The sequence below is a fragment of the Lacerta agilis genome, chromosome Z (assembly GCF_009819535.1).
Source record: "Lacerta agilis isolate rLacAgi1 chromosome Z, rLacAgi1.pri, whole genome shotgun sequence".
In the NCBI taxonomy this organism is placed as follows: domain Eukaryota; kingdom Metazoa; phylum Chordata; class Lepidosauria; order Squamata; family Lacertidae; genus Lacerta; species Lacerta agilis.
Window position 1 is genome coordinate 10,704,567 of NC_046331.1, and position 12,394 is coordinate 10,716,960.

Genomic DNA, 12,394 nt, shown 5'->3' on the forward strand with positions numbered 1-12,394 from the left:
GCCGTAACACAATAGTAGAGGACTCCCAATGTTTTATGGTTCATTTTCTCCCATTGTGTTAAAAATCAAAACAGATGCCGTTTTGAAATGCCTATTACCTTGACCTGCCTCTAGATATCTAGATATCAGTGCGGGAGACAGAATATCATTTACAGCTATTTTTTATATTCCCTGCCCTTAAAAGAATACCCCTGTATTTTTAAAAAGGAAAGATAAGCACACCTATCCAATCAGATACTAGAAACATAAATGAATTATTTTCAACATGGCCCTTTATACAAATGGAAATAAACAATTACTACAGACAATTTTAATGATTGTGAAGTACCTCAGAACCCGAGAATAGATACATATTTAGCCCTACAGTTGTTTAAAAGGCAGTACTTATAAGTTGTGGGTTTGTTTGTTTTTTAAGTACAGAATGTTTAAGGATCTTGTGGTCAAATTTATCACTTACTGCAAATAATTCTAATTATCTTCAAAGATAAAAGCAATGCTTTTCAGTTTCAGACAGCAGCACCATCCTAGATCTACCAGAACAAACAAGTCTTAATATTTTTTTTAGGCCAAGATTACTATGTGCCTCCCTTTTCCCACTTTCAATCTTACTTCTACATTTTCCCCATCAAAAAGTAATCACAATAAAAAAAAATTTCCTGTGAGAAATGGAGGAAAACAAATGCTTCTCTTTTACTACGCTACATTTTTGTAAAGCAAAAAAAAAACAAAGAAACACTGCCTGGAATTACAGGGATCAAATCACATAGTAGAACAGTAGAGGGGTGGCAGGGAAATGGGGCAGGAATCCCACTGGTAAAACAACAACAACAACAACAACAACACAAGTCTTTATTCTGAAAGTTTAAAATTTATACAGAAACATACCAGTATATATTAAAAAGAACAGTGTAAAATATTAGGAAAGAAGGGAGTCCTAAGAGTGGATCAGGACACTGGAGGAAGATGTGGAAATGGCCTCCCCCCCACCCCCAGAATAAGACAATGCAATACAAGATATGCAAGAATGTGCTTTCATGCTTCCCTTGCTAATGTGTACTCAGCCATTTCATCTCAGATGGGCAATCCTGAATGAGAGTTGCCTTATAAAAACTCATGGGGGTGGGGAGGGGAGATGCATTTTTCCTTCATCAATCACTCAACATATCAATTCCACCACTCCCAAGCTTCTTGAGTTGGTAAGGATTGCACTTCTGCGCAGATGGACAAGCCATCCCGTTGTTGTTGTTTTTAATTTTTAAACATATTTATTAGAACATATGACATGCAACAATTACACAGAATTAAAATCAAAATCAAAAATAAAACAACCGCAAACACTCAGAGAAAAGTACCCAAATACACTAACAAAGTTATGTCAAAGTGTATATGCCAAAACCATCACAGTTTAAACAGACACAAAATGATGCATAACAGTAAGTATTGCTTGAATTGTTGACCACAAAAGAGGTATTTTGTATCAACAATTATTATTTACAAGAGTTTATATGAAGGCAGAAAGAAGGAACAAAAAATAATAATTAAAATATGTGCTTCCTGCATGCCAGACTGTGCTGTAGACTATGGGTGCTGTTCTACAATATGCCTCATTATTTGTGTACTCAATAAAGTTATGCCTCCATTATTTCATAGAAAAATTTAACTTGTGGATGACAGAACAGCATTTTAGCTGGTGACCAAATTCACCCAATATTCCAGATAACTTATCAGCCTCTTTTCTTCTAAAGGAGCCAAGGTCCTAGCATAGAACCTACGCCAGCAGTGCTTTAGCCCTAAAAAGGACTTTCTTTCTTCTGGACTCACCTTTGACACTGGTCAACTAAAGTTTTCTTTCAAATAGACAAGGTTTAAGCTGTCTGTGAATAAAATATCACATGGACCTAAACCTACATAACTGAAATCTGCAGTTATCAATACATAGTTTTTGCCTTTTGCCAGAAGAGACGAGTTTAGTTTTCAGGGGTAGCTAAAATATTAAGGACACAGAGACTTTAAGGACTTTGGCTACTGGAGCACTTGTGCTGCCCAAGAGGTCACAGGACACTTTGAGCATTTTCTTCCTTTTAGCTCCAATGCAGTCAAGGGTTGTTTACTATTAATGATAATGTGCATGAAGTTCTACTGTAACAACAAGGCATTTTTATCATCATCTTCATATTAAGGAATAAGAAGTCCAACTCCTTGACAGCAGGATTGTTAGAGCATTTTTAAAGTAACTGCTATGCAAAAAGACATGACATTGCTGGATGTCCTGTACACACAGAGGTACAGAACCTCTTTTAAAAGGCCCTGCTTGTTGTTTTTAAAAACTCACTGGCTTTTATATATTCCAGCATTTCTATTCTATCATGCACACAAGCAGTATGCCTTCCTTAGACATGCTTACACTTGCAATATCATGCAGTTCGGGGGAGGGAGTTTTGGAAGATCTATACAAACAACAACACGCTGAAGTCAAGTGCCACACAGATGCTTATCGCAGTCAGTGACAACTCAGATCAAATGCCTGAAAGTGGAATTTTAGCTTTGTGAGCTGAATTATGAACATTAAGATATTTATCTCCTGTGGACCCAATTGTTGAGAAGGTGGTTTTCAGTCTCTCACACTTCATTCAGTGTGAAAGCACACTGCTTGACTGTCCTGTTAGCCTTAGTTCTACAGGATGCTTTCTCCGATTAGGTACTTTCTCTTTGACATGTTGCCACCATTTTCAGAGGCAAAGTCTCTTGCCAAATATACCCACAGAAAGAAACACTAATGTACATACATGTATTTCCCCCCCTCTGCGTAAAGATGTGCATAGAACACAAGTAAAGAAACTCTTCCCAAAGCACTTCTGAATACCAATATCCCTACAAAATGTGGGAGCTCAAAGCTATTGACTGACTCCTTTCAGTTACATATAAACTGATACTGACAAAATCAAAAACACAAGAGTGGCTCAAGAAAGTTGCTGGCTCTTTCGGTCTCTCACACAGAGGGGCCACTGGCTGTAATTGGCTTCTCCAGCCTCTTGCATTGCTTCTTTAAGAAGCAGATACAGTACTCAAAACAAGGCAGAGGAGGAGGGGGAAGAAAGCCGGATCCTTGCTTTTACTTTCCCTGACTGCAGCGAGAGGGGGAATTTACCCTGAATAGGTGATACACTACCATTTTCATTTACATTTCATTCTGCAGCAGGATTATGAATTGTTTTTTTAAAAAAGCATTCTTGATTGATTACATTCTCCTCTACCTCCCAACCCAAAGATCAGAAACAGACAAGGAGGTGATGATCAAAGATGGCTGCGGTTCCTAAAGCAGCTCTCCTAGAGCTCGCTGAGAGAAGTATATTGCAATGTTTACCTATTGGGGGGAGAGAGGGAAAGGGGTTCATTTCAAAAGCTGTGTAACTTGTAGTCTCCTACCTGTTTTCTCTTTGATTTCACAGAGGACACTGAACAAAGCAGGCTTCATTCTGTGGCAGTTCAGTGCATGCTTTCTGCAAAATAAAAGATTTTTTAAAAGGTATTAGCACAAGCCTGGCATCTTAATGCAAAGGAGGGGGAAATCATTTTTAATTGAAGTCTTTACAATTTACTCTTTGCATTCTGATCTACGCAAAGGAATATCTAAAGTTGACAAGGAATATGGGTATAGCTTATGATGGGGAAGGCTGAAGCTAGGCTCAAGAGGGCAACAGGAGTGATCCCAATGTGGACAGAGTACCTACATTAAGGAGAAAGGTAAGGATGTTTGAACTTAATCACCAGAGGTGCAAACTGAGTTGGGGGTGGGTGGCAAGAGGGTCAACTGCCTTCTCCTTCATCAGTGAAGTGAAGACTAAGTGACAAGAAGAAAACCCAGTCAACCCCAGCCGCCCTGCCTGCCACTTACAGCCAGGAAGGGATACCAAGAAGTTTTTGTTTTGTTTCATTTTTAAATTATATCGTTGTTGTTTTTTAAAAAAACAAACCCCCAGAAACCTGATGTGGAAATTTCCTTCCATTTCTTCTCATGCATAAATCACAGCTTGCCAAAGCTTTCCAATTTGCTATATCATCATCACTGATTTATGAAGAGAGGGGATTTCCAGAGTTCAACTATATGCTTTGTTTTGTATTTACTGCAATTTATATTAAAAATAATAATTTCTTTTAAGGAAAAAGGAGGGGAGGAACTGTTTCTCCCAATCTCTTGCACCCTGTAATATTTCCTCACTCTTTTAATTTTTAAATCAATCTAACTCCAAAGAAACACCAATTTGGGGGCTGTGCAGAGCACTACAAAGTTCACACACTTCTTTGAAAGAAAACGCAAACCCTCCAAGATGAGAGCAGCATGGGATGGCAGGCCGATTCTACCCCCATCCCTTAAATGAGGGTATCATCCTAAGAAAGGAAAGGTTATCAGCAACAGCCCAGCTCCAAGCATTAGTGCAATAAGACAGATTTGGGGGGGGTGGGTGGCAGGAAGGAATCTTTGCACATTTATATTGTGCTTCATTTCTCTCTCCCTTATTCAGACCAACTCCGGCTGTTGCCCCTGGTCTGTGCCCCCCCCCCCCGCGCATTTCTCCTCTAGTATTAAAAGGGTTGTCTTAATTGCAAGAATATTTGGTCCCAGCAGGAGACAGCAAGGAGCGAAACAACAAAAAGCGCCACGCATATAAACACACACGAGCGCACCAGACATACATACATACACACGCACGCGCGCACATACACACACACACACATATACACAACATTGGGATTTTTTGTTTTAATGAGACCAACTTTGCTTGCGCCTCATCCAAGCTCTGGTCCGTGATGGTCATAATCTGGTGGAGGATGTCTCCTATGTCTTGCTTGCGGCCATCGCCGTCGGCCCCTTCGTGTCCGTGGGGAGGAGGCAGAGCCATGCCCCCCTGTACCGAGTGGCCAGCCAGGTTCACGCCGGCGAGAGTCTGCAACATCCTGGACTGCTCATCCATGCCTCCTACCGCAGCCCAATCAATGCACTTGGAGAGGCGGCAACGGAGGCAGCAGAAGAAGAAACGGCACGCCGGAGAAGGAGGAGGCGAAGGAGGAGGGAGGGGGGGAAGAAGCGCTTCACGATAAGGTGGTTTTGTGCTTGGAAGATTGGGGGGGAAGAGAGAAAATGCAAGTAAATCTCTTGTTCTTGTAATGAATTTCAGTTCCTGCGCCTGAGAGAAGGGGGGATCAGTGTTTGATATTTGACCGGATCTCCGTTGTTTATTCCACTCTCTCTTCTGCTTTCCAGAGCAGTAAATCACTCTCTTCTTTAGTTACAATCTTCTTTCATCACAATATTTGTGGTTCGGATAAACGGCCTTGATAAGGTGTCTGAAGTTTTCTTTCCTTTGGTACAAATCTTCACCCAAAGGCTTTATTATCTCCTTTAAGGGGGAAGGGGGAAAAGAAAAAAAGTTAGTTGCTCGTCTATGTCTTTTCTCTTACTTGTCTTTGTTTTTTTTCCCCTCCTCTGAAAACCCTTTTCTTGGAAACAGAGGACGAAAATTTTGTTAAAATGCAGCAAGGGGGGGGGGAGAGAAAAAAGAGGGGAACGGGATAAAACTTACTTTCAAATCCTTAAAGTTACGAGTGTGACACACGGTAGGGGATTTTAAAAATCACAATAAACCAAGCAGACACCCCCAGCCCCTAATTGCAACATTTAAAAAAAGACAAGAAAAAGTAGACAAGAAAAAGCAGCCGGTGGGAGGGAAAAATGATTGTCCTTTCCCCCTCTCGGAAAAAAACACACACACATACATAACAAACGATCCCAATGTCTGTCTTGTCTGTGCAACGGATAGATAAAATAGCAGCAAAAAAGTTTGAACTTGTGCAAAAGAAAAGAGCGGATGTTGGGTTTTTTTTTAAAAAAAAAGGGGGGGGGAGAAGTAAAGAAAAAAATTAATTACACACTCTCTGCAAAGCAATGTGCAAAAATATCCGCCAGCTGGAATTTATGAGCCCAGCAGCTCAGTGACTGTGTGTGTTTTATGTTGTTTGATGGCCGCTTTGGTGAGGGATTGACAGTCTGCCAATGCCACTCACTCACCCTGCAGACGTGTCACCCTGTGAAGGAGGAGAGAAGCAGAGAGAGACTAGAGGGGACGTGGGAGCCAGCCGGAGCCACGCCCCCTTCCCCAGACTCCCCCTTCCTCCTCTAGGCAGCTGCTCCAAAGCCCCTCCCCATTGATACTTACACTACAAGAGCCCGCCCCCTCGGAACTCCTGGCTACTACAGATTCAGAACCAGCAGCCCCCACTCCAAGTGTTTCGGCGATAGTTTCATTACGGTATCCACAAGCACAGCTGATATTTTACAGACTAATCTCCTACAATTTTTCTTTAAACTAAGAAGCCCTGCTGATTTCAATAGGATTTAACTCACAGCGCCTAGGGTGGCAGCCTCAGCATCCCTCCCTGGGCTCCACCTCCGTTGACATTTTCTGTGTCTGCAAGCATCTCTCCTTAGTACTTCCTAGAGCACCCCTTACTGGTATTGCCACAACCCCCACAAAACACTGCTCGAATTATGGGAAAGAAGGCAGAGGCAGCTTAAATGGAACTGGCAAACCCCGCGTCCAGATTTCTGCCAATTTTAACCAATGTTCCCCCTTTAGTAGCTGGGCGGGGCGGGTGCAGCTAGCACGGAAAGAGAGGTCAGGGCCCCTTATTCCACGCAGGTAGTTGGAGGACTGCAGCACACACCCGTTCTACCTGTACTTGGGGGTTACTTTCCTATCATGCTGCATTTCCAGTAACAACTCACTGATAAGCAGAAATACGGCAGGTGAAGAGGGTTTCTCCACCCATTCACTCTTCTCTCTCAGCAAGCAGGTAAATGCAGCAATGGGGGAAAGCTTCACCAGGTGCACTTCTGGTGGTGGCCATGGAGGAGCCCTCATTCCTCCACCCCAGCTCCTTTCATTTTTTGACCCTCAATTGCCTAGAACATACCCCTCAGCGTGCCACCCCAGTCCTTGCTATTTCTTGCCACCCCCCTCCTCAATTTCCTGGAGGACCCCTCATTTTTCCACCCTAGTTCCTATCATTTCTTGACCATCCCTCAGTTTCCTGAAAACTCACCTCTTCCACCACAGCCCGTTATTTCTTGACACCTCCCACTCAGTTCTCATCCTTTCAGCCCTAATCCTTGTATTTTCACCTCTCCCCTAATCCCTGCCATTAATTGACCCTTCCTCAGCATATTACTCTCTAGCCTTAGCTTTCTAGGCTCTTAATTCCTGCCTTTCAAACTCTCCCCTCAGAAGCTGCCCCCAACCCACATCCCAGGCCCCTCCCTCCTTTACCCGCCCTCAGCCGTGCTTTGAGCGTCGCTCTTTTCGTCCTGCCCCTTAGGGGGCGCGGCTAATAACGTCTAACTCGCCACTCTTGAGGTTGTCTTGTTACCAAGGGGCGGGAAGGGAAAGAGGCGGGTGGAAAGGAGGCGTGTCACGAATAGTTTTAGCAGGAGGCGGTGGGAGATACGTCACGCCCCTCCAGTTAGCTGGGGGCGTGGCCTAGACAAACAAAAACAAATAATATCACAAACACACACAGAGGCAGAACGTAAAAGAACCCCTACATAAAAGACCCAGATATGCCGCGGACCAATCAGGGCGCGGGGAGGGTGAATCTTAGCCAATCAGATGTGATTGTCGCGAAGGTAGGGAAGAAAAAACTGCCTACGGCCTTCACCCCCTCCTACGCAGAAACACACACTCTCCCCGCCCCTCTTCGCTGAGGAACTTGTGATTGGCGCGTTCGAATGGGCACGTGACGCGGCGCGAAGAAAGGGGGTTAAAAGAAAGCAGCGCTACCCCGGCCTTTGATAATCACCATGGCAACGGTTGGCCTTCTGGGAGGTGTGTCGGCATAGGGAAAAGCCCGGTTAGTTGGGACGCGGCGCATCTCCCCCGCGACGGGCCGTTGTTCGCCCTTAGCAACATTCAAACACTCTCCCTTCCTTTTTGCCAGCTTTCTCTTTGTGCACCTCCAGTCTAGCCGTGCTTACTCTAACTCGGTGCGCCCCTTGGGGCAGGCTGCCTAGTTAATATAGTCAGTCTTGTAGGCTTCACCTCCCCGCTCAGGAAACTTAATGCAAGTCTGAAAATTTGTCTCGCTTGCAAGAGAGGCGTTTAAGTCTAGCCTAGGCGTGCTTCCTCGGCCTCGGAAGCAATACCGGCTTTCCTCCTTTTTTCTTCACTACGTCTTACTTCCAAGTAAGTGTGCTCATAATCACAGCCTAACAACAAGCATGCTTACTCAGAGGCACTACTTGCTTTTATTCAACTAGGCTTGCTTCCAGATAAATGCAAATAATTGAATGCTGGACAGCACTATCCTAACTTGTTTACTAGTTGCATTTGCAAGACTTCTCAAGCAGTTTAGGGCATTGGTCAAAGGAAGAGAAGTGCAGCAATGAAACCATACTACAATAAATAAATAAAAACACAATAAGCTTAAGAAAAAACTAATGTAAAAAATTAACAAAACCAATTAGATAGCATTCCATATACCACACAGAATTAAGCAGCCATCATATTTATTTAGATCATTTATATGCCACTGAATACATTGAGAAATCTAAGTAGTGTCCAAAAAAAAAAATCTAAAGCAGCAGCAATAAGAGTTAAAATACACAATAAAACAATTAATGCAATACCGTAAATATATACTGGCATTATATATAATAATGCTGTCATTATTCTAGTTCCTCTGGCATGGCTTGGTCAGGCACCAAGGTTTACTGGTGCTGCTTCAGGCTGGCCACAATTGTGTCCCATTCAGCACCAGTCAGCTACACTGCACACAACCAGTTCCAGGCTACAACAAATTTGTTTAGTGCAGAACTAAAATTCATGTCCTTGGCATGGGAAAGCTAAAATATACCTATATGAGTTTTTCAAGTCGTGATCAGGAAGAATCTGTATAGAGTCTGGGAGAAATATAAGAACCTGCTGTAAAGGAAAACACCCCTATGGTTATCACCAACGGAAGCTATTACAATCAAGAGTATTAACATGGACAGACAGTGGGCAACCTATAGAGACTTACTGGACCTCAGGGAGGGAACCCAGATTGAAACCAATGGAAGAAATAAGGAGCCAAGTAACAGACCGGTTACAGTACCACCAATTGTATGATATGTTTAAACTAGGTAACAAAAACGGATTTCTGGACCAAAGCTCACAATTTGAAAGAGATTTATTAGAGAATAATGAAAAACTATTGTCTAAAATGTATAACCTATTATTGGAGTAGGAAACAAAAGATGAGCAGGTAAAAGCTTCAATGATCCATAAAATGAAAGCGATAAACAATGTGCTGCAGTCACACAATCAATCAATCAGTAGCTGAACTGGGTTCCACACAGTCACACAAAAAAGAGCTGCAAATACAAAAATGCAAAATAAATAGCAAAAACTGACAGACCTCAGTGTAACACTCAAACTGGAAGTGTGGCACTCAAATTGGAAGTGTAACACTCAAAACGGAGCACGTTCAGCTTCCGAAAAAAAGTTCGCAAACCAGAACACTTACCTCCGGGTTTGCAGTGTTTGGGTTCCAAGTTGTTTGAGTACCAAGGCGTTTGAGAACCAAGGTACCACTGTATTTAAAGAGGAATGGGAATTTTTTGGTGAGTATGTAGAAAATAATTATTCACAGTTGCAAACGCTAGCAGTATTAAGGTAAATTAAACAGTATAACATATTTAAAAGTGATGTAAAATGGGGAAAAACTGGAATAGATGAATATACATAGGGTTTCCCAGGTTTCCCCAGACATATCCAGAGTACTGCAGTCGGCAGCAGGGTCTGGGTTGAAATCCGGGGGAAATGTCTCGTCGCACTCAAAAACTTTTCTGTCTGGATTTTCACTGTTTGAAATATGGCAACCCTAGATATACTGTACAAGAATATGCAGAAATTATGGGTAAATCAAAAGAACCTTGGAAGGGAAAGGAGGGAAGTCGTTGACTGTATGGGTATAATGAAAGATATTAATGTGGAAATGTAAAATCTGAAAACTTTAATAAAAATTATTTTTAATTAAAAAAAATCATAACTAAGACCACCAATTTTGCCAGAGGGATTTCAGACAATAAAACTTAAAAGGTCTGGGAAAAGTTTGAACCTGGTGCCAGAAAAACAACAATAGGGGCACAGGATGTGAGCTTTTTTACGTAAAGTATTCTGTGTCTGGGGAGCCACCACCAAAAGTGTCCTCTTGCCTGTGGCTACCCTTAGCATGTTTGGGATTGCAGTACAGTACTGTAATACTACAGTACTGACAGGCTTGCTGAACTCAGTGGCATTTCTGAGTTAAAAAAGGAATAGGATTTTATGGTTGGAAATCATGAAAGCGCCATTCAACAAATGTGAGGTTTGCTATCTGAGCAAATATGCTCACTATTAGGGTGTAATCCAATAACGCTGGAGTAATTTAAACTAAATGTTCATCATAGGCATCAAAGCCTCATCTCCCCGTGTGAACAGAAGAACTGTATGGATTGCCTTTAAAAAACAGCAACACTAAAGGGCACTTTGGAGCTAAGCTATGTTGTATAGATTCTGTGATATGCACAAATATGGGGTTTCTAAAAGGTTGCCAGCTTTTTCCCCCTGAAACAGTTCCTGTTCCTTTAAAAGCTACACAGCTAGCAGAAGTAAAATACAGTGGTACCTTAGGTCACAGATGCTTCAGGTTACAGACTCCGCTAACCCAGAAATAGTAGCTTGGGTTAAGTACTTTGCTTGAGGATGAGAACAGAAATCACGTGATGGTGGTGCAGTGGCAGCGGGAGGCCCCATTAGCTAAAGTGGTACCTCAGGTTAAGAACAGTTTCAGGTTAAGAACGGACCTCCAGAACGAATTAAGTTCTTAACCCAAGGTACCACTGTATAATATTTTACAGTCCGTGAGGCTTCTTAATGCAGCTCGGATCCCTAGTTTGGAGGAAGTCAGATCTAATTCTTGAGGTTTACAAGAGAAAACATGTTTAGCCTCATACCTTTAAATCCATCCCCCATTAAAACCAATGCTTAATTGTGGCTCGATCATGAGGGTAGGATCTTATGCATAGGTGAAAAGGGTCTATTTGTTCCACTTTTTAATTAGATTATAAATCCATATTTTAACTATTTTCTTTAAGGAAAATATCTTAATTGTCCCTATTGATTCAAGAAAGCCTTGGTAATGTATAGGGCAGCAGTGAGTATTTAAGCTACGTAGTAGTCAAGCCAAGGTAAAGATCAGCACCTTGGAGATTTAATTGAAGGGCTACAATCCAGCAAGCACTGCTGTTGCATCACTTCCATTAATTAATTTCAGTGGGATTTATACAGGACAGGAACCCTGCATATGCCTTTTAACGAAATCAGTAGAGGGATGCACAGAGGCAATCTTTGCCAGAGCACATTCATTTTGTAACAGAAGTTGTTTTCATGATGTCAGGATTTAAGACATATTAAAACTTATGAGATTCACCCTCAATGTACAAAAGTTGCCAAGCTCCAATCATACCTGACAATCCTTTGGGTTACATTTTTCTTTTCACCAAGTGACTTCAAGACAGATCACATACACATTAAAAAAAAACTGATTCTGCTATATAAAATTTATTTTGAGGTGACTATAATGGCATGGCATGCTGTACTGTAAGTATTTATGAAAATATTTTGTATGAACATTCTGTTTACCATTATTTATTAATGCCACATTTAAAAATATTACGCTGCAAATTTATTCCAATGTGTATTAGTAAATAAATTATGCTTGTAATTTCTAATGCATTTTTAATTATGAATTTATCCATGTCTGCCTTTATTTATGATTGCAATGTCCCTATTGCAGTGCTGCATATATAATTGGAGACACTATTAATTAAGCATCCTTGGACATTGCATATGACAAAATGTTCTGAGTGTGTGATTATTTTTGTTTTTGAAAGGGCATCCAATAACTGGAATCAACAACTATTCTCTTACCTGTTGCCAGCTACTAAGGAAACAGGAGACAAGCACTGTTGTCCTGTGCATCTTAACTCAAAAGTGAAAGCTCTTTTAACAGCATTAAAACTGGCTAAAATCCTAAAGCACATTTACCTGGGAGTAAGTCATGTTGAAATCAGTTAGACATGTGTAGGATCACAGACAGGAATGTGATAGTTATAATGTATGGTAAATCAATTTATCTCTAGCTAGAGCAGGGGTTGGGAACCTGTCGCTCTCTAGATGCTGCTGGTCTACAACTCTCATAATTCCTGACCATTGGTCATGCTGGCTGGGGCTTTTGGTAGTCCAGCAGTAACTGCAGGTTCTCCATCTCTGAACCAGAAATTTCCCTTATCCAGAAATTTTATATTTGTGTTTTACAG

At 41.7% G+C, this 12,394-nt stretch overlaps 1 protein-coding gene and 1 long non-coding RNA gene across 8 annotated transcripts in view; one reads left to right on the plus strand and one right to left on the minus strand.

Annotated features, from left to right (window-relative positions):
• PBX3 (PBX homeobox 3) overlaps nt 1-7,490 on the minus strand; it is a 235,531-nt gene extending 228,041 nt beyond the window's left edge. For 2 of the 7 annotated variants that reach the window (XM_033137527.1, XM_033137521.1), the window contains exons 1-3: nt 5,583-6,058; nt 4,777-5,399; nt 3,427-3,500 (exon numbers count right to left, since the gene is read on the minus strand). In XM_033137527.1, the coding sequence (XP_032993418.1) occupies nt 3,427-3,500; nt 4,777-4,973 (271 nt within the window). In that variant the 5' untranslated portion in view covers nt 4,974-5,399; nt 5,583-6,058. The other 5 variants (XM_033137526.1, XM_033137522.1, XM_033137523.1 and 2 more) reach the window with 5 other exon arrangements.
• LOC117040015 lies at nt 3,066-3,529 on the plus strand. Its single transcript, XR_004425814.1, has 2 exons — nt 3,066-3,157; nt 3,269-3,529. It is a non-coding gene; the product is annotated as an uncharacterized LOC117040015 (long non-coding RNA).
• Nucleotides 7,491-12,394: the final 4,904 nt, after the last annotated feature.